Genomic DNA, 22,619 nt, shown 5'->3' on the forward strand with positions numbered 1-22,619 from the left:
AATGTCTGTGCGCTGAAATTGCTTACTAATATTTTTTTTTCTCCAGATTTCATGCGCATTGGAGACTAATGAGGTAGAATCCCAGAGGCTTCTTAAGTGACACACAATACATACCATGCAAAGGACAGAGATCCCTCCAAAAATGGTTCAAAAACAAACCATGGTTTCTACTGATTACAAAAAAAAAAAAAAAAAAAAAAAAAAACAGGACAAATCTCTCATTTTAGGTTAGATTTTTGGGAATATTTAACCTGATTATACAATGAACCCATGTTGGTGACATGGTAGGTCCTCCAGGCACAATCTGCGTGTAATCTTACATTCTGAACATATAAAAAAGAGGCTGAGCTGTGTGCTGTCTCTAATAAGATGGCCGTTGTCACAGGTGTGAGTTTGTCTTGATGTTTCAGGGCTAATTCATCATTCCTGCTTCCATGGGCACCTACTGCATCTATTTGTCGAAACTGTATTTGTTTGAGATTCCCCTATGGACATCTCTGACAGCTACCAAGACATACTGTGTGCTAGCCTGCTGTGTCTATTGCTGCTTTATCAGTCCTAAATCTATTTATTGACTAGTTTCAATGGTTTTTTTTTTAACTACAGGAATGTCTGTCAGCAGACCAAAATGACTAAACACTCATACATACACACCTAAGTAAAGTGCACTCATACATACATTAAGGCATACAAATCATAATTACAGACACATCTAGGATGAATGTATATGAATGTATGGGAAAAAGGACCTTAATCCGAGGTGTTGCAAAGATTTCTGAGTAATCATACTAGTCTCATATACTCTGACGGTGTTGTTTTCAGCAAAGTATAAAGTACTAAGATGAACAGCTGTATCATGTTAGGCTACTTATACTCAGAAAATAATGTTCATTTATTTGCAGATCTGAGACAACCTGTTTTTTAAGCAGAGGAGGAGGTTTGGGGCCATCAAAAAATATTCTTCATATACATTAAGGCCACTGCTGAGATCTCCATAAGGCGCAAGACGATGTTAACTGACGCGCTACAACACTTCTCCGCAACAAGTTGGGCACCTGCTGCATTTAATCGAGACCTACATTATCTACCAATTATTTAGGATTCCCTGTGTGGGCAGAGGTTGAAACTTCTTACTGATTGTTTAGCTATTACTGTTTAGGAATACCAGTGGCAATTACCACAAACAGCACACTAAACGTTTAGATAAATTCAAAAAGATATACAGCAGAAAGGGCCCTATTAATACTACACGTGAAAAGAAACCGAATCATTTGAAAATGAAAGGCAGAATCTGCGTGGCCTACATGACTTCGGTGAAATGAAACGACATAAACTTGCTTACGAAACGCATATGTTAAAATGAATGTCAATGAATTTCAGTAGCCTGGCGACTGATGAGTGTGCAGTTCAGCCAAACATATGGGCTAAACCGATCTGTCTTCTTCTGGAAATACACTGTGACACTTCTGCACGCTGTAGGAAACGGCGAGAAACTCATCTGTGCGTTGTCAGGTCAACTAAATGCCAGGACAATCAGTTATATTTTTTCTAGGATTGAGTGAGAGAATACTTTCCCTCTTTTCTCCCATTCTCAAATCATACCTCAAAAATTTCAAAATGCCATTTCGCAATACGGATGTATTTATTGGCTTAATTAACAATGATAAAAAAAGGTTTTCCCTCTGAAACACAAATCAATGGTAAATCAAACTGTTAACGCAATGATGGGAGGTAAGTGTCCTGCGTGTGTCATGTATGGCATTAAACACAAATATGTGTGTATTGAACTTTCCACACCTTGTCGCCGTAGTCTTCGTTTCCTGAGGCCGAAGATCCTCACTTTGGAGAAAATGTCGACCAGGTTGCCATTGCAGAGACCTTTGTTCTTGCTGGGGCTTTTTCTTCTTCTGTTGGTGGACGGTCGATCTATATGTTGCTCTCGCGCCTGTCTTTTTTGTCGGATTAAACCGCTTGCAATAGCTGCTGCCATTTCTCAAAATCTGAAGTGCTTTACTCCGCACACAAAAGCACAAACAACAATCTTCTTTTGTGGCCACTTTTCTGGTTAATGTCCCATTTTTTCGGCATTAAGAGTCGTCCTTGATCTGCCCGGTGTGTTAATTAATATTGTTCGCAATTGTCCAGTAATTACATTTTATTGGAGCGGCAAGACACTGTATTGTCATATTTAATACAAAAGTAGGCATTATACAGTCGTTAGCATTTCATATTGCCATCTGAAATTACTCGCCAATTACAAAATTCGACTTTGCAAACTAGCATTTGATCTGGTTGAAGATTTCGCATACCTGCATATTGATTTTCGGTTCACATCCTGTAGCAATTTAAAGCTTTCCCTCAGAAATGCACAACACTAGCTTTCCCACACTTCGAATCTCTTTCTGAGCTGACCAACACCTTCCCTCCCTTAGTCCAGATCGTTTGCTCTCAAAAGTCAGCACCGTGGACAGCGAGGTCCTTTCTGGAGCGTATCGCAAGCCTTCAAATAAACAAAAATGGTTTTCTTCTAATTATCACAGCGAGAAGGACGTCCACGCGTCTACCGGATGAAACAGTGCGATTGCGATGTCTCCGCTCACACATTCACCAAGTTCTGGAGCAATCCACGATACTTTTTCCGAAAATGTTTCCTCATCTTTACAATGTGTAGTATTTATAGGCAATGCCAGCCCCAAATGCTTGACTCGAAAACGATGTGCTGAAGCAAGTTTGGGCGAGGGTGTCTCTAAATTATTTTACTTCACAACACTTTTGACGGCATTCCTTCAAACTACGTTGTCCAGATTTTTTTCCCCTTTTTTTTTTTAAAGAAGGTGCGTAGGCTATAATTCCCCCCTTCCTAGTTATTGTGCACCGATTAAAATGTCACCGAACCCGATCAGACTCTTGTGAGGATGACGTCTGCTTCGTGTGACAGCAGGACACAAATAAATATACTTAAGAAGATCCCGTGAGCTGGAAAAATACTAAGGCATTCGCTGTTTTTCTTTTTAACTGTCCAAGAGAGACCGGTAGCGCGAACTGGAAAAAGTGACACTATCCGTAACGCACATTTGCTCCTCTGAGAACGAGCACATTTGTATGTATATCTCCCGTGCAACAGGGGGGAAACAAATGCAGACTTCTCCTCACTCTATAGATCAATGGATTCTAAGCGGCATCAACAAGTCTTAACGAGAAACCCCTCCTTTCACAATCATTTTCAAAGGCAAGGAAACCCACCCAGTCGAAGCCGGTGGCTCACAACAGGAGGTCTCTGAAGACTGTTTGCTATGGGCTGACACTAGAATTCAGCACTTGTAAGGCTGCTTCAGCTGTGCAAGTACAACCGCCCTCGTGCAAACGTGACTGCTACAGGAAAGCACAAACATTCGAAACATTTAATAGTACAATGTGTTTTCACTGAGTCAACATTAAGCGCAAAGTCAACACAATGCTGCTCGAAGGAAAGTAACGAAAGCACGCGGTGACGACTCCTTTCCACAAACGAAAGAAACTCTCATCAAACAGCTCATTTAAAGTGTGCTTTCTAAGAACGCAATGGACAACATATGATGATCATTTAACATGTTATGCTATCTTTTCATTTTCATATATCAATACTGTTATTGTTATCATTAGTGTTCAATAACTTTTACATGAAAGCACTGCTCAGCTTTCTATTGAAATGCGGTAGATACGCATTCAGCACCATGGACAGCAGCTCTCCTCACCAAGAGGAAATAAGACGGCTATAGAAATGCATGTAACTATATCATAGCTCCAGGACAGTTGGAATTCAACTCAATGCTTTCAAATTTACACAGACATACAGCGGAGGCGTTTGTGATTGTAAAGGTAGTGCAGTGTCGATTGAGGTTCTCCGTCTGTTCTTCAACGTCTATCGTCTGTCTGTTTAATCACCAGTGAGAACAGGGGCAAGGTTTAATGTAACACTTCTAGAACATTAGCTGTTTTGTAATATTGAGAAATATCAATACGGGTGCTCATCAGAGGCAAAGAATTAAAAAACTCAAGAGAGCCATCTGCTGTTTGTCGTTGTAATGAAATATCCCGTTGAACTGGTGGACAGTGGCACTGAACGTTTATTCTCACAGATAGCCTACCTTTTGAACACGGTGATGATGTTGGCAATAGATAAAGGAATGGCCTAAGTGGTTATTTTGGCATTTCAACATTTACATACAATAAACAGGATCAGTACTTTGTGAATTACAACACTGATGCAAGCCTTCATGTCAGAGGAACAACTCTAAGAAACTGCAATTCGCAGTCCATCAGTCTGCAGAAATGTGCATCTTGATGGACAGTACAGCCCATTTTAAGTGTCGAGCGCTATGTCAGCATGCATGGATCAAGTGATACCAACCAGGGCAAACTGATCAAATTTTGTATGTTTCAGTTGCAGTAAGCACTTAACTGCCGTCTCCAAATCTGTGGTGCAAGTCAACAATCACAGGGGGCTGTCTTTAAATTTTAAAAATATATTTAATTCTCCACATCATATGCCTTTGCATATAATATTCAGATTTATGGGCAGGGCGAATCGCATTGTTAACTAAGAATGGATGTGCACCGCAGCGCTGGACTTCCTCTGGGATCCGTTATGAATAAGTAATGTCCGAGAGAGTCGTTCGCCGGTTGAAAGGATGGCTTTTTATTCTGTGGGGCACTGCGAGGGGCGCACTGCAGTTTGCATTCCTGCCAGCAGCGGACACTGTCAGCTCACCGATGTCAGCTCCATATGATATTGCCGTGTATTATATTAGATACACGGCAACGGAGCGTGAGCACGGTATGTAAAAGCAACAACGGAACAGAAATAAGACAGTATTTGCTCTTAGGACCACAGAGAATACATAGAATACACAGTCTTTCGTAGCACTAATGCTAAATTAGTATGTTGAAAGGAACAACGTGTCGTGATTGCCGTGAAACATGAATATACCTGCCAAGCTATTGTACACTTGCTGATTTATCCGTGTATTAGATAGATCAGTAGACTAAGCTACCTTGAAACGTACTTTGGATAGCCATTGCAAATTAATTCAATTCAAAGCTCTCTGCAAAAAAAAGGAAATACATTACATCCAAAAGGGACCAATTAATATCTAATGTCAGACTGTCAAAGAAGAATTCAGGAGAGTACATCTTATTCGTTGCACATTCTGTGTGCCCTCTAGCTAGATGATGAGCACACTTCAGGTGAAACGTAGTGGTAAAAATGTGTAGAGACCACAACAGCAATATTATACATCCAGAAACAATGAGTGTGCAACAAGCCTCATTTTGAAAAGGCATTAAGCAGTAAAATTCAACAGCATGTACACTAAGAATACTTCAGTTAGAATAAATAAAATGTAGGTAAGGCAGTGCATTGAAAGAGCACCTGGATCCAGAGCATCAAAAACAATGTAGTTTTCTACTTCAAGCCAAAACCCAACATTACAACGACTGTTTACATACACACTAAGACACATTTGAACTTTAAACAATTGCATAATAACCCCTGTATCGGTGAAAAAAGACAAAGTATTATAATAAAGCAAGTATAAAATAAAGGAAACCAACTATTCTGAAACAAATCTGCCTCACTTTGCACTGATATGGACATAATCTAATATTTAGGAGAAATCTGAATGCAATTAGGAATCATAATGTCACATCATTATTTTCTTTGTAAATTTGAGTGCGGACATACCCACATGTTTGCGCCTTCTGAACGTGTGAGACTCCATAGTGAGCCCATTGTAAATTCAACAGAGGTAAGAGGTGAGGTTACACAGCCTCATTTTCAGTGGTTCTTTCCCATTTTATAGTCTATGCTTCAGAGATAACATCGTTACTGAGACCTGCCAGTCTCACTAACCCCATTTGAATGAATCTGGTTAACATCAACTCAAATCAAGTTAGAGTGTTTGAAGGCAATTTATTCAAAGATCAGACTAAGAGGGTCCCATTTCCCTGAGTTGCCTACACCATTAATAACTTTTATGTTTTGCACTGCAGCTGTTTAAGTTTACTGTTATGTCTTGTCTCTCTGCAAAGTATTATCCAAATAATGTAATACTGGGCCCATTTCCCTGGCAAGGATCAACCATGCCATGTCTCCATTGTGGACTCCCCACGAGAAATGTGTATCGTGGGGCTGTGCAAGATATATCTGAAAAAAGAAACACCACAATACTGGATTTGATTACACATGCAGTAAAGACAGAACAAAAGAAGAACATGCTTAAATGAGGTGTATTGTGGGAAAGAAGATCTGATTTGTAAAAGGAAAATGTGAACCAATCCGAACCCCTCCAAAGCCTTTTTCAGTGATCTAATAAAAGTTGTTCATGAGCAGTAAAGAACATCAAGGACTAGTCTAGCTAATGATATTAGACATAGTGCTGCTACTGTGGATAGTGCAGAAAAAACAGATATGCTTTGAACAGTCTTTGAGAACCCAAAGGAAGACTAAAACCTCTGATTAATATACATGCGCAGTGCTTTAAGGCAGCTAAACATATCAAAGGGAAAGGAGGACAGGGGGTGAAAAAAAGAGTAAAATGACAGATCCGCCAAGGCTGGGCCCAGTAGGCAGTAAAAATCAGATCACCAGAAGAATTACATTCAGAGAAGGAAAAAAAAAAAGAAGTCAGGCTGCTAAGGGACCTGAAATGTCACCATGCGAGGCTTACATAAACAATCCAGTCAGTTGTTCCTATTAGTTTGCACAGCTTTAGGGCCCTCTGACTTATATTAGCCACAGTGATGGTAGAAATTGTAAATTAGACTCAGCATTTTGTAGACTATTACTAAATGAGGGGCAAAAAGGAAGATTTAGCACCTCATTTGCTTCAATCAAATGACACCATGCAATTGAATTTAGAAGAGCTTTAATGTAATGAAGTGTGATGATTTTGTTGACTGATTATATTGGTCACTTTTCCTTTGGGAACATTTGATCAATTCATCTCAAGAAATGCCACCAGTCCATCTCGGGGGACTAAAACACACTGAATGTCTTGTTCCAGGAGCCTTCGTTGAACAGCTTAAACAAAAGGGTTCAGTGAAAGTCTGACATCATAGGCTTAATTGAAGAATTCAAATGGAGTGTTCTGCTTCAGTGCCCCCGAAATGGCTCTAACATGTTCAGTGTGAATTAGAAGATATTAAGAGAGAGATAATGAGAGGACATGGCAGTGGTTTTCATTTTCAGTTTGAATATTACGTGACAAGCTAAATAAAAGATCGTATATTTGACCCAAATACTTCAAAGTAATCCACACAGTAATAAGAAACTACAATAATATACAAGCAATTATGATGAAACGGATTTGGTTTGAATGAGCATAATCACTGGGTGCAGCAGTAGTGGAGCAGTAATAGAATAACTCAGGGTAGATACTCAGCATAGACTATCAGTTGTGCATCTTACTCAAGTGGTAGGGAAGAGAATGTAAAATATAGATTGATTATATAACTGGACAGCGCACAATCACATTATGTCGAGTAACATATCAACATAAAACTTCTAAGCTTGCAATAACTGGAAAAAGACGTAGAAAAAATACAACTAGTGTACTTTTTCATTTGCAAAATCCTAATAAACAGGTTTTTCCAAAGAAAACACCACAGGTTCTTCAGTTTCACTGACAGATAATTGGACATACATGCATGTAATTTAGGAGCATGATTAGCTTTTACAGGCCACGGGCTGATTCAATCATTTAAACTGAACTATCAGTGCATTTTGGTTGATTTTTGACAATTTTATATTTGTGCTGTATCACTGAAGAAAACTAAGGGCCTTTATTAAAAATGTATACTCTATTACCAAGCATTCATGTGAAAATAAAGCAATATGTATGACAGTTATGGGCAGACACAGGGTGTCTGGGCTTGTGTTTGTTTAATGGAAAAGGAGGAAAGAAAAGAAAAGAAAAAAGAAAAGAAATGACTCAGCAGATCAATATTAACACGGCCAATTCCTGCTGAAGGGTGTTGCCATTTCACTTGACATTTAAATATCAACAAGAAATCTTATTAAATCTTATTAAAGAGGTGGAAATGGCAAATGTGCCCTAACGTGGGACAATGACTCATTTACCCTCCCTGAATAATGTGTCTATGGCCATCCACAGTCAGTTTTCTTCCCATATCTCACACTCCTGCTTATTTATCACACAGCAATATAGAGAAATGGTCCCATCTCCTGTGATAACTACAGTCTGAGAAATGATAAAGTGTTTACCCCCAAACCATTTGTTTCGTTTTCACTTCCAAATCAGTAAGTAAGTGACTCTTAGATGAAATGCATGACAGAGATTCTTTTTAAATCTTATTCTTGGTTGGTCATGTGAGCTAAATAATATAAATTCTTTCTTTTTGCAAGTTATTCGTTTTAAAAAGAAGCGGATGAACTAGCAGAAGAAGATATCTGAAATATCGCAATATGTAACACTTGCCATCAATGACACTCACCCCAATATACAAAACGCCAAAAAAACAAATCCACATAAACAAATCATTATAAAGATACAGATGAGGTTGACAAATGAACAAATCCATATGTCGATAAATCGACCAGGACCGAAGAGGTTTGCAGAATGAGTGTGCATTACTGTAAATAGGAGTAATTCTCCTATGTGTATGCCAGTATGCTAACCTCAGACAGCATGAGGTTCACTCTAAATGACAAACTAAAGAGTGTAACACATTGCAAACCGTTACGAGCAGCATGAATTCTGAGGGTAGCCTAAAAAAAGAGAGAGAGAGAGAGACTGACTGCTGGAGTGAAAGTGAAAGACAAGCAGAGAAAGACCGAAAACACTTTGAATGCTGCGCACGTCTGCTACGCCCCTGCTCGTATTTTTTAAGTATGCAACACCCGAAAGTGTCCTGTCGGCAACAGAGCTGAAGATGCTCATCACAGAAGCCCTGGGCTGAGGCTTTGTATAGCAACAATCCATTTCAGCTCCTCACAATCCATCCTTTCCTCACTGTTTTCTGGACGTCTTACAGGAGGAGGATAAAGAGGCAAACACTAAAAACTAATCTCCAAAAGAATACCCAGCAGGACCCCGCCATGTGCCAAGTAGACAAGAAGTTTGTAGCCTGGAGAAAGCCAATGGAATGGTAACAAGGTTTCTGCTGATAGAGTCTATGTCTGGAGGGAGTGCTTAGTGCTTATTCTCAAATGGGTATGAAGAATGAGAGCTGAGATTTGAGTTAAAAATGTAACAGTGCATTAACAGTAATATATTTATATTATCTGAATTAATATGCATATTTTTATAAACACATTTCACAAAGTCATGTTCACTCCCAAGAGCTGCATACTTACTAGGAGTGTTTCCATACGTTATACTTTTTGGAAGAGATTCAGCGCTTTTCTGCAGATATACTGTTTAACCACAAACATGCCATGCCCCCTAAATTTAATTCAAAACACATAAAATATCAAACTTCATTTAAAAGTGCATAAAGCAGTTTGAGGATAGAAAAGAGAGAGAGAGAGAGAGAGAGAGAGAGAGAGAGAGAGGCATCTGCACTGATGCAGGTCTATCTCTATAGAATTATCTTCCATGTATATTACTATACACAGTACACAGATGCCTGTTTTCCATGCTGCCACTAATCAAACAGCATCAAATATGTAATATATAAATAAATTGGCTGACCAAGCCATCAGTCGATAGAGAAATAACCTGCAGGGCTTTCACATGCAATCATATTACCATATCAGCAAACAGACACACACACAGACAGAAAGACAACACACCACAAGCAAGACAAGAGTCTTCCATTAAGTCTTGCAATTTAATGCTAATACAGTCCAGAAAGCCGCTTAGTTTAATGCCCACCAATAATCTGCTTGGCAGAACTGCATCAAATAGACATTTTTTTCTAGGACTGCTCATTTCAGCTGCTACACACAGAGCTGAGAAACCTTTTGTCTTCTGTAAAAGAATTTTTTGTTCATAATTTTTTATATATATATATATATATATATGGTATATAAGGATCTGTACAATGCAATTCTCCATCCACAACCAAGACAGTAGAAAAAAATGTAAAACTGTAAAATTTCATCTATAAAAAGTTCTCATTCAGTCTTTCTTTCTGTCTTTCTTTCTTTCTTTCTTTCTTTCTTTCTTATTTTCTGGGTGTTTGTATCTACCGTAAGTGTAGCAGAGCTTAACATAGCAGAGCTTCTGACTTGGTAAATTCCTTTGGTCACAGACACATGAGCCTATGGTCCACCACTGCATCATTGTGTAAAGACTATGCCACAATCAGCAAGGCACTGCAGAGAAATTAACAAAGGAATGACATAAACACCAGGTGCTCTTCTCAGTTGTCTTAATAACTAATATAAGTGTAATGTGAACATCAGTAAGTGCATCATCTTGCCATCTGATGCAAACACTTTTCTCCCACTATAGGCAGCATGGTACAATAGTGGTTAGCACTACTGAACAGCCTATGGCTTGTGCCTAGTTAGGATGAGTTCAGAGTAACTTTTTGATTCATGAGTTTGACATTGAATAATTTAATATAACAATCTGAGGACATTTGGTATATCGTGTGTGTGTGTGTGTGTGTGTGTGTGTGTGTGTGAGAGAGAGAGAGAGAGAGAGAGAGAGAGAGAGAGAGAGAGAGAGAGAGAGAGAGAGAGAGACAGAGACAGAGACAGAGAAAGTGTGTGATATCATTGTTTTCTGCTTTCAAACATCTAATTTTTACCAGCTCACATAAAAAAGGAGATATCTTTTAAACACTGAGTATTATTGCAATAGCGGGTGCTGGAAAAATAAGGCAATATGATTTTTTGTCTATGTTATACAGCCCTGCTTTCTCTAACAGTAATGTTTCTCTGAATGTAATGACGTGATAGCGTCAGGGCTGAGTCATACATCTCAACAGACAGTGCACTGGTTAGAGCAGGTTGATGAGGGTAATGCTTGATGGCTTACGAAATGTTAATTGGTCTGTAATGATGAAAGTGATATTGGGTGAACCCATTAACTTTGTCCAACCTTTGAGCCCTCGTCTTAGGCTTTGATTCTCCACTAGATAGACGGGAAAGAAGAGAAGAGAGAGAGAGAGAGAGAGAGAGAGAGAGAGAGAGAGTGAGAGAGAAAGAGAGAGAGAGAGAGAGAGAAAGAGAGAGAGAAAGCTACCCAGTGACAGACATCATCATCAGAGGACAGAGAGTGAAGGACCAGGGAACACAAATGATCTGAGATAATACACCTTCAATGAACTGTGACACTCTCATTCACAACTCATTATGTCAAACCAATACTGGCACAGAAACTCAAAATGTGACCACCACCAAAATAATGTGCTCCACAGTGATTACAGGTCACAACAGTCATAAATCCATGAAATAGATCTGTTGTAAAACACACTGGGTGTGAGGGATTCACTGAGTCAAAGAAACTGTACTCTCTTCAGAGAGGATGTTTAACCAACCAGGTTCATTATTCAACTGAAAAAAAAAGAAAGAAAGAAAGAAAGAAAGACAGAAAAAAGAGTGCAAAACGCTGACTTCTCTGAAAACTGAGTGGGGTTCACTGAAATGGAGCTGAAGAGTGTAAAGGTCTAAAGCTATCCGGTGAAGCAGCGGGAAGCATGAGTCTTTTCCTGATACACGGTACTTTACAAAACTCAGCGTCCAGCAAGTCAACATTAACCTTCCGAACCACCCCGAGGCATTCCATAGTAATAAAGACATGAGTAATTCCAACTGTCTGACATATAGTCTTCCTGCTCATGTTCAGTTTTGCAAACTGACATTACTGTCTGCTTTTGTTCCAGTCAAGACTTTAAAAAATTGAACTCATAAAGGCTGTGGGGAATGATGATTGCTTAATGAGCTGAATCACTCGGTCAGGTGTGCTGGCTTTGGATGGTGCCGCTGTATATGAATAAATGAATTTGTCTCTTTCATACTGTTTTGTATTAAACCTTTTGATGACTGTTAAATGACTGCTGATTCTTTTCTTCAGTTGTTGGTGAATAACTTGAAATATAATTTGTAGATACATTTGCACTGCATGCTGTGGGCTATATAAACATTTAGAAGTTACATTCTTCAGATGTGTTATGGTGACAGACTTTAAATGATCATATGAGTTTTCCATATTGGTATCAAATTGCTGTGGCTGTGGTCACATATAACAAACTGCAACCCGATATCCACACTAATTAACGCCTGTACAAATGGCATTATTAGACACGCTCATTTTATAGGCTGTTTGGTATTTGAGAGGGTAAATGCTGACCAGAGTCTAAATGCAGTCAGCAATAGGGACCTTAGCCACTGTAAAATGATCCAACCATCTCCTCTTATCAGGTGGTGCCGGGGAAACGGTTACGAGATTAGCCTGTTGTCTGGCAAGCGGCAGGCAAGGCAAATCTGCTGATATCTGCTGATAATGTCATTAGCCTTGCTAGCGCAGGTGTGAACCAGGGCAGTCCTGCACAGCTCCGACTCTCTGCACCCTCACTCAACGCTCTCGCAATCACCACAGCCTTCAGGATCCACCGCAGCTCCCCCAAGCTAACCATATCTGACATTTTACACAGTGTAAGTGGACCAACATACAGCCTGCATCAAACAGACAAAAGACAACTACCTGCCAGAAGGAAGCTTGCCTGACATACTCATAGCTACCTCTGCATCAGAAATGAGAAGTGTTTGAAACAACAGACCTCCAGAGAGAGAGTAAATTTGTGTTATGTGCACTGCTCAGTTGAGAGACATTGAAGGTTTATTTTTGGGGCTGATTCATTCATATTTTAAATGAAAATGGGTTCAGTACAGTGTATATAACCCTTTCAACACTACTTTCACTTACTGTTACATTCCTCTGTTAGGGCTCACAAAATGTACCAGCGGTAACAGCAGATATAAGCAATAGTGTTCTCTTCCTGTAAATCTCACAGATCTGCCATTGATATGGCTTCTGCATGTATGTAGAAGCTAACATAGTTCATCACGTGTAGTTACAGACTATTTTAACCTGGATTTACTATTTTCATAGAGAAACACAATTGAATTCATCAAAGCTGATAAGGCAAAGCTTATCTACTCTGAGCAAATAGAACATCTGCAAACGCAGACTCAGTTGGATTAACCATGGCAGAAGTTGGCTTTAGTTCAGTATGCTGCAAACCATCAGCAGCGTTTCTCACACACATGCATACACATGCACGTACACACATACACACACATACGGAGAGAGAGAGAGAGAGAAACCACAGATGCCAAAAATAATAACAGAGAGAGGACAAAGGGTTGTCTGGTTTAAATGAGCAGATTCAAAAGCTTCAGCCTTGAGACAGGGCAAAAGAATGACAAATTATATAAAGGGTTTATAAAAAAAAAAGGATTTTATGTGCTTAATCACCCACTCGCAGATAACCATGATTTGTTATTATTACTGCCTATTTTGTCCAGGATCAAAACGACAGCAGGTAAACAGGCAGTGCAAACCCCTACTAAAGTCCAGTCCATCTACAGGACAAAACTCTATGACATTACTGAGATTTTTATCTCAACTGTTATTTATTTACTTATTTATTTATTCATCTCAAAACGTCTTTGTAACTTTTCATTGTGGGAGTATGTACATGAAATATGTATTGAATAACATCTTTATCATCTGTATGCTGTTGTCTGTGTAAAATCAAGTGTGATCACACTGAAGAACATTCCTTTTACCCTTAACAGAGACAGGAAAAAAAATGTCCAGTTTACAGGCATCTTGCTGTTACACTATGCTATCACAAGAGGGCGGTCAAAAGCACTACACACATTCTTAGGGACTTGTCTCTATTGCTGAGAGAATTAAGTCATTTACCTAAGCAGAAAATGTACACACAACTAAACAGCACTTGAATTTTGGCTTTAAAATACTTTAACACTTGGCATACACACCACATAAAGGATGATCTCTAATCAAAAAGCTTGCTATACAGCCATGGTAAGAAAATGGCTGATCAGCATAATAGCAATTAAGAAGCAATTATGTTCTGATGTAAAAGGTATAAACGGTTTTTTATTTTTTTCATGGCCTAAGACTTAAACCTAATGATATACATTGATACCCTGCTTTAGGTTGTTTTTCAGCAGATGGAATAAAAATCCATTCTCCATCCTCTGAGGGAGAAAAGTGTGTAAAACAAAGTGACATCAAAGGCAGTGATGGAGAAAGGACCTGTAGGGCTTCGAAGAAATGGCATAATAAGTGCTTAGGACAACAAAGATGCCCTCAAGTGGTTACAACAGGTTACTTCATGTTCTGGGCTGCTAATAGAAACTGCTGTACAGGGAAACAGAGAAAATTCCCATAAAGAAGACATTTCATCTCTAATGATGTCAGTTACAATAACCTTTCTCTTATAGAGACATTTCACACACTTTAACTTGTATTGTACAAGCAAACACGTAGGAATACCTACACAAACATTCAAATACAAATACAAACATACAGACACAGGTACAAAAAAGTGTACGTGGGTCTGCGCGCATGCACGCACACACGTACGCACGCGCACACACACACACACACACACACACACACACACACACACACACACACAGTTCAAGAAGTTCACACAAGAAGTTCATCTGAACACACTGCACACATTGCATCAGAATACATCCCCACAATTTGATCTTAAACACTGTCGTAGTACAGTATTAATTCTGTTTCCTTTTCTGGCCTCAGTCCACACTCGGGAGTGTTTGGTTTTATTGGTGAGTGTTGTGTAATATCAGGCCCAATCCCATGGATTACAGCCTGGGGCAGCAGGTCTTCCAATAGGAAGCGCCTGACCCAGCCCAGTAATTAACTTACACTTAGAGTTTACTGGGGGTCTCCAAAGTGGTACAGTGCCACACTTTTCATTGCATTTTAAGGAGAGTGGGACAATGTGATTCCCAAACTACACGAAAGGCACACTGTGGATCCTTGCAGAAAGTAAAATACAGTATTGATTCTGTTCACATTTTTAACTACTTAACTCATCAAATCCGAACTGCAGAGTAGCAATACGGTTGCTGGGTTGCATCACATGACGCTTTATGACGTCACATTTATTAAATTTACGGTAAGCACCTCATGCCAAAAGAACCATACGGACAGTGAGACCACCCATAGCAGACATTTTATTTCACCATGCTAAGCCCTTCATTAAAAATGTGTTGCTGTAGATCACAAAGTTGAGGGTATTTTACAAATATTTTAATCAATTTCTTTCATTGTTATGTTCAACAGGACAGTTATGGTTAATTGCTTACCTTGGTGAATATCACGTGAAAGAGGTGGATAACAATATGAGAAATATAACAAAATAACAAACAAACAAAAAAAACCCCTCATATCATCTCTTTGACCTATGCACATAGTGTCATTAACTGCATATGTAAATTAGGACACCAGAGCTGGGCATTTCTGTTAAAGTGTGCTTTATTAATACCAAAAGCAAATCTTAAGAGTAATATTCTCCCAAAGTGAACTGGCAGAGAGTAAGAGCTCACTATCAACGAGCAATTCACACGCCTGTCAACTTCGCAGCCCTAAAGAAAAATGACACACTCTTCATTAAGGAAGACCGAACTTACTTAATGCGAGTCAGACCCATGGAAACGTGATTTTGCGGCTTTCAATTACTGTCGGCGCGAGAGAATAAAGAATTGCACGAAATTTAAGATAATATCAAATATTATCAGATAATACTCAGGAAGTAACTAACAAAGGGAGTAACGACAGACATCAGGAGCTGTATTATATTTGCCATATGGGTTAGAGAGCAATCAAAATGATTACACAATAACCCATATGATGATAATAAATATAACGCACTAGCATAATAGACCATAAAATAATAACATCATCGGGGTAAGAGGCAAACAGTCTCGTGAGAGACAAATGCGCATACATACACATGGTACAGTATTGGGGCACAATGACTTGGGGATGATGCTAGATGGTGAGGAACTTCTTATATTAAGAAGAAGATGATGAGTCTATGCGGACATGTCGCGCTAATGAAGCCTTCCCTGCCCGTCAAAGGCCGTCCAACATTTTGTCATCATCATTTCATGCTTCTTCCCGGCCAGCACACATGAATGTGCGCCCTAGATCGACGCGGTGACTCTCCGCAGCCAATAGCCTGCACGTTCTAGAACAGTCTCGGATGTGGGCAAATACAAATGACAAGATGAGACAACCCTTAAAGTCCAATTCAAATATTGGGCTACATCATTAAAAGGCATGTAAACAGTGCCCTAATGGAGCACGACAAGGTGAATCTATTTCCCATGGGAACCTATTCTTTTTCTTTTTTTTTTTTTCCTCTCTTAGCAATGTTGGTGTCACTCGCCCCACTGGTGAGGGAATTGACCTTTCACCACTGTTTATAAATAGACACGGTGCATGGAAAAGAAAAAAGGTCTGCCACGCCCACCCTCTGGCGAGTGGTCAATTCTCCTGAAAAGAAATGCAATCCTATTGACAGGCCTAAATGAGATTGCCTGAACTTATAAAGCCCACCCCCCACCCCCCGCCACCCCCCCCCCCCCCAACCCCGCCTCTCTCCCTCTGTTTAGCGGCAGAATCAAACAGCCTGATGGATCATGATTTCAGACATGAGGCAAAAAGCACTGAACAGCTAGAGTGTGGGAGACATCTCTTTAGTCACCATAGCCATGTGTGAGGTGGCCTTCAAAACATGTTTCAGGTCTGTTTATATCTAGTTGCATTTCCTCATTATGATTCTAAGCAGGGTTCATAGATGCAGTGACAGCAGATACTGTGGGAATTTGTTTTGTGAGAGTGTTATTTAAGCATTCATCGGCCTTTTGACTGGTTGATACCTTGTATCATGAAACGTGCCTGGTTGCCGATGCTGATTTGATGACGGGGTCATTTGTAGGATGGTGATGGAGGGGAGGCGGGGGGATGGTGGATGGTGGATGGTGTTCCTGGCATTGGATCAGTTCTTAAGTCTGTTTCTGTTTTCTAAAAGGACTGGAGGGTTTTAACAAAAGTCGATGGATGACAATCATTCAAGAACAAGGGATCTTTCATTTGAGTTGACATATTTGCTGATTCACAGTACACACACACACTCTCTCTCTCTCTCTCTCTCTCTCTCTCTCTCTCTCTCCCCCTAACATTCCTCTCTCTTCTGTCTCTTTCTTTGCTTACCCCTCCCTTAATTGATTAAGCTGACAGAGTTTTCCTGCAGTGGTAGCCCGCCGTTGCTAGGTAACCCTTGGCGAGCTCCCTCAAGGAATCTCCGTAAAGTTCAATGGCACGTCACATGCCGACAGACTCCACAGGTGCCCTGGCCTACGTAACACACACACACACCCAAACATGATTCTCATAAACACTGAATACCTCAGCAGACCTCTTCGGGGTATGTTATTCCTGTTGTGACCACATTATGCCCCAAAAGCAAATAAACAACAACAAAAAATTCACCCACGATGACCTTAAACTCCGAGCAGCTTATACAGGACACAGAGGGCTAATATAGGACCAACACTAGCACACACTAACATCAGAAGCTTCCCCATTGCTAATAAACGCAGGCCTATGTTCATAAAATATGAATCTCTCATGTGCTGAATCAGTGGCTACGCTGCATTGCTCCTATTGCTCCCTATTTGCAGACGGGGAAGGTAGGGCCTACTGTATGTATGTGTGTGTGTGTGTGTGTGTGTGTGTGTGTGTGTGTGTGTGTGTGTGTGTGTGTGTGTGGGAGGGGGGGTCCCTCTAAATCAAAGATGGCACACGCAATATGGTGTGAAAGGACATATGAACACAGAGGCTCTAGGGTGCTGTGTGTGATCACGTATGTGCGTCTTGGGGGTATCTGGAAAACTGATGAGGATAAACGACCATCGCTTTCTAAAGGATTACGGCCGTCACACACTGGAAAGACTCATAGGCCATGCCCATAAAGGCTTCAACTGGCCATGCCACCATCCATCACTCATTCAGAGAGAGGAGTCACTGTGCAAGCCACTGTGCAGTAAACACATGAAATATTACAACTCTAGCAACAGTAAGTAAACCAAAGCCTGCAAACAAAGCCTAATTTCTGTTTTCCTTTATTATATATTACAGAGAACAATGCTGACAGTGATTAGTAAGCACTAATCCAAAGAATATAACTATTTCCAAAAAGCCACAACCTGAATTCATAGAAACATGAGATAAGTATCAGTACTGCAGTACTTATCTGTATTTTGCACTTGCTGCATGCGGTCCATGAATTTCTGCTATATGTGTGGATAGCTCTCTACTTCACCTAAGTGCAGTGTGGAGTGATAGCATGGTAGAATGTTAGGCCCAATAGACCTAGGCCTGCTGTCCAATTAAAACAAATAGCAGATGTGTTTGTCATGAAGGGCCATTAATAGAGTGTCCTCAGCAGTAGTCCCAGATCAAGTGTGTGTGTGTGCGTGTGTGCGTGTGTGTGTGTGTGTGTGTTGTGCATGTGTGCATATATATGTGTGTTTCTACTGCTAAAAAGCACCCACTCTCTCCCTCACTTTCTCGCTCTCTCTCAGTTTCTCACTTGCAGATATCACACATAGGCATGCATACAACTATCAACCAAACACGCAAACACAAAAATAAACACAAACAAACAAAACATCTGTAATGAGTTGGGTTTCTATTTAATATTTTCTCCAGTTCTGCTAAAAAGCTACAAAGCCTAGATTCTATCACCATGGTTGCTACAATACAGCAGCTAAAAACCTGAGGTAGTGAAGGTATTACAGTATTAGAGGAACTTATCTGCCCTGCCAATAAATGCTACGCAACACGTCAGCGAAAACAAGCACACGAGAGTGAAATGAGGAATCAGTCTTGCTATTAATCTTGGTTTTAAATGTCCTGTCAATTAAGGAATGAACCAGACCCGTGCATTCTGCATTCATCTGCATTGTAAAAGAGGACTTCATCTTAAAATCTGTCCAAATGCCTGAAAAAAGCTTTTTATTATCATTAGAGAGAAAGTGCCTTAATTTGGAACCTAGTGCTTAAATGAGAAACATATATTTTTAGCATTTTACGTAGAAATGCAGCAAAGCTGACATTATTTCAATGGACTTCTTTGGCTTACGTACTACTTCACTATTCTCACATTTCTATGCTTATGACTTGTGAGTTATATAGTTCAAAGTTCATAGAGAAGAGAAGAGAGGAGAAGAGAAGAGAAGAGAAGAGAAGAGAAGAGAAGAGAAGAGAAGAGAAGAGAAGAGAAGCAGATTAAGTTGACTTTTGATTGACATCTTTCCATTGCATTTACTGTGTAGAGAGAAAATGTGTGCATGTGTGTGTGCATGTGTGTGCTTGTGTGTGTGTGTGTGTATGTGTGTGTGTGTGCGTGTGGGTAAAGTGAATGCACCCTCTACGAGTAAGAGCTTTTAAAAATGATGAGACATTCAGTGAGGCCACATATTGATCCACTTCTGGGCTTCCTGTGGTTTAAAATGAATACGCAATAAAGCATTCATGCCCATGCCTATCCCCGTGAAGAGGATCAACCCCCACCTCACTGGACTCTATTTACTAACACTATGTAGTACTGTAACCATGCTTTAACACTGACATCCTCTGTCAACTCTGTACTTACCATCACTGGACTCCCTCAGTAAACCACCGGGGTGTAAGTAAATTATAAGCAAGCAGCGGCACATGCTAAATGATGCCTGTGATTTTTCTTCAAGTCAGAGATGACCTCTGGTCATGTCTCAGCCAATGTTATTTAAGAGATTACATCAATGTTTGACAATGTTCACAATAAACTGCTTTTCAGTGGACAACTTGACTATCAACGAAGCACCACTCTAGAAGTTTACAAAAAGGTAGGCACAATAGGGTCTGCATTTGGCATGGTGGGACTGATGTTGAAATCCAGTTCCTAAGTTTGGAGGCAAGTTCTCTCAAATCCAGATGGCAATTCATCTTTTATTCCACAAACAGACATCCATGGTGTTACAGGAAGGTAAAGGATGCTATAAGGCATATACAGCAGCATAAATCAACGGGACAGATTGAGGACCTTTCCTCCCTTCTTCATTCTCAGAGTGGGGCTATCCACTTGAAAATATCTGCCAGATTTCTAAATGAACCTCCCCCTTCAATTATGGCCAACCTACTTTACCCACATAAAAAAACAGGCCACTTCATAATAGTCTTAGAGGCAGTGCACTGCATCTGTGACTGCCGGTTTTAAATACAGCCTTTACAGCTGTGAAAAAAAGTTTTCAAAGAGGCAGCAGAAATGGAGAGGTGATCGTGTGTGAAAGAATTACAAGGTAAAGGTTCATATTAACAGACGATAAATCTAGGGTGAAAAGGGTATGCATGTGTATATGTGAGTGAACCAAGACACTCAGACAAGCCCCCACCTCACGTCAACTCCAACTATCAGCACAGAAACAGACACATGCTCAGCAGCTACCCCTTCCTATGATTACATCAGTGTATATGTGTATGTGTATGTGTATGTGTGTGCGTGGGGTTGGGGGGGGGGGGGGGGGGGGGGGGGGCTAGGATGGTTGGCCCCTAATGGCCTGCAATCGATAGCTCCAGCTCGGCATTTCCTCTGAACACCACCAGCCCTTGACGACCAGTCGGGTCAGCGATTGCATCACACGGACACAAATGAGCTCTCACAGAGACATGGCTAGACTCATTCAAACTCACATACAACATACACAAACAGATGCTAACACAATCTCTATTGTGTACCTAAATCAAACACATACACATGTGCATCCACATGTTCCCACACACACACATACACACACACAAACCACATCCAGCCCCACACACAGACATACTGCAGTGACAGAGAGAAATCCTGCATGTTCCGTTGTAGCAATTAAAGCGGACGTCTCCCCAGCTTGGCAGGGTGCCACCTTTATTACCTGTAAACAATCAATGGCAACGGCAGGCACCTGCCATGGTACTTTTTAGGGAAGGTTATCACTCTGCCAGCACTACGCTACCATCCTTCTTGGCTTATCTACTAATGGCTTCCCTGGGCTTCAGAATGCTCTGTCTCCACTTGGTCAGAGGCCTCACCCAGAACCAGAGCCTTAATGAGGATGAGCCATGGATGAGTACACTAGACTCCTAACAGGCTGGGCAGAGACCAGGGAGCAGGACTGCTATATAAAGAAACCTGCGAGGAGTGATCACATGGTTCACAATACAGCTCTTTCCCTGTAAGGATCTTGTTAAATCTGGGGTTCACTTGGGTTTACTTAACTAATCTGAACCAGACATACCCATGGCCAAACATGTATTATGTTATACACTTAATTTAAAAAGCCTTACTGTGAGGGGTACAGAGAATTCAAATTCAGAGTCTAAAATAAAAAATATCTGGCAATAAGCAAAAATAAGAAAAGCCCTACTCATAACACCAACAGTATTCAGACAGATGATATAATCCCTTTTATAAACGGCTAGCATTATGGATTCACCACAAGATGATTCACAAATCATTTCTTCACTTACTCATCCACTACAGTCACTAAATCTAGAAATGCCTCAACAATGCAAAAAATAAAACCCAATACATTTTCAAAATTATGAATGAAGATCAGCAGTGTGTTGGATGTTTCCTGTAATGAACAGTAAATAAAGATCATTTTTCATTGAGTTCGCTCAATTACTGAAAAGCCGTTTCATGAAGCCCCAAGGTCTCAGTTAAGGATACTGTAAGTGGATGAAGCAGCCACTCAAAACCAGCATTTACTTAAAGGCCTTACACAGCATATGTGATGGCATGGTCTCCTGCCAGCTCTTCAAAGGAGCCGGAAACCTCAGGGGGCATTACTTAAGATAGCTGCCTCCTTTATCTGCAAGCACTGATATATGTGCCCGGGACCACGTATGCTTAACTCTATGTTCACCATGAAACCCAGTGGGGCACAGATTTGCTCACAAAACATTCACAGCACACTACTGGGCTCCATTCTGCGGAGAAATACTACAGATCCTTCATGCCGCTTGAAGCCGATTTAGCATGTTAGCACAGCGGCATGCTCCATAACTGCAACAGCAAGATCACAATATGTTCGATAAAACTCAAGCTTAGGGTCTTAGCCCTTTCACAGAGGGAAAGAGAGAGAGATAGAGAATAGGTAAAACTCTCCCACCTCTTACTGAGGCATTTCGTTTAACCCTTGGCTAAGCTCCTGTAGGGCTTTGCTATCTTCATCTGTCCAGTAAAGCTGGGGTGGACTCTGCAGGTGGGCAGGAGGCTGCAGTAGGTGGTGGGGAGTCACTGACCTGCCACATCCCACACTGAAGTGTGCATAGAACTACTGGAGCTGTTCAAAAACCTTACCAACACTCCACCACTACACATAGCAAAACACCGCACGGCGGACATCTCAGTGACCGCTACATCTCTGAGCGCCCTGCGAAAGGACTTACAGTAACAGACATGGATGAATTATGAAGCATCATTAAACTGATACAGCTCTCGTTCCTCTCACTTTGGTTGTACAGAAAGCATATTGAGAATGGGGGTGTGAAAATGTCTGACTGGGC

The 22,619-nt window shown here is 40.5% G+C and overlaps 1 protein-coding gene across 2 annotated transcripts in view; it reads right to left on the reverse strand.

Moving 5' to 3' along the window:
- Positions 1-22,619, reverse strand: part of fgf14 (fibroblast growth factor 14) — a 92,792-nt gene that overhangs the window by 32,196 nt on the left and 37,977 nt on the right. Inside the window, exon 1 of one of the 2 annotated variants that reach the window (XM_030786236.1) lies at positions 1,798-1,990. The exons of the other annotated variant lie outside the window; for it this stretch is intronic. Coding sequence (XP_030642096.1) covers positions 1,798-1,990 — 193 coding nt within the window. Of the gene's footprint in view, positions 1-1,797; positions 1,991-22,619 lie in introns of those variants that run through there. 2 annotated transcript variants of the gene reach the window in all.

This window comes from Chanos chanos, chromosome 10 (genome assembly GCF_902362185.1).
Source record: "Chanos chanos chromosome 10, fChaCha1.1, whole genome shotgun sequence".
NCBI classification, from domain to species: Eukaryota; Metazoa; Chordata; class Actinopteri; order Gonorynchiformes; family Chanidae; genus Chanos; species Chanos chanos.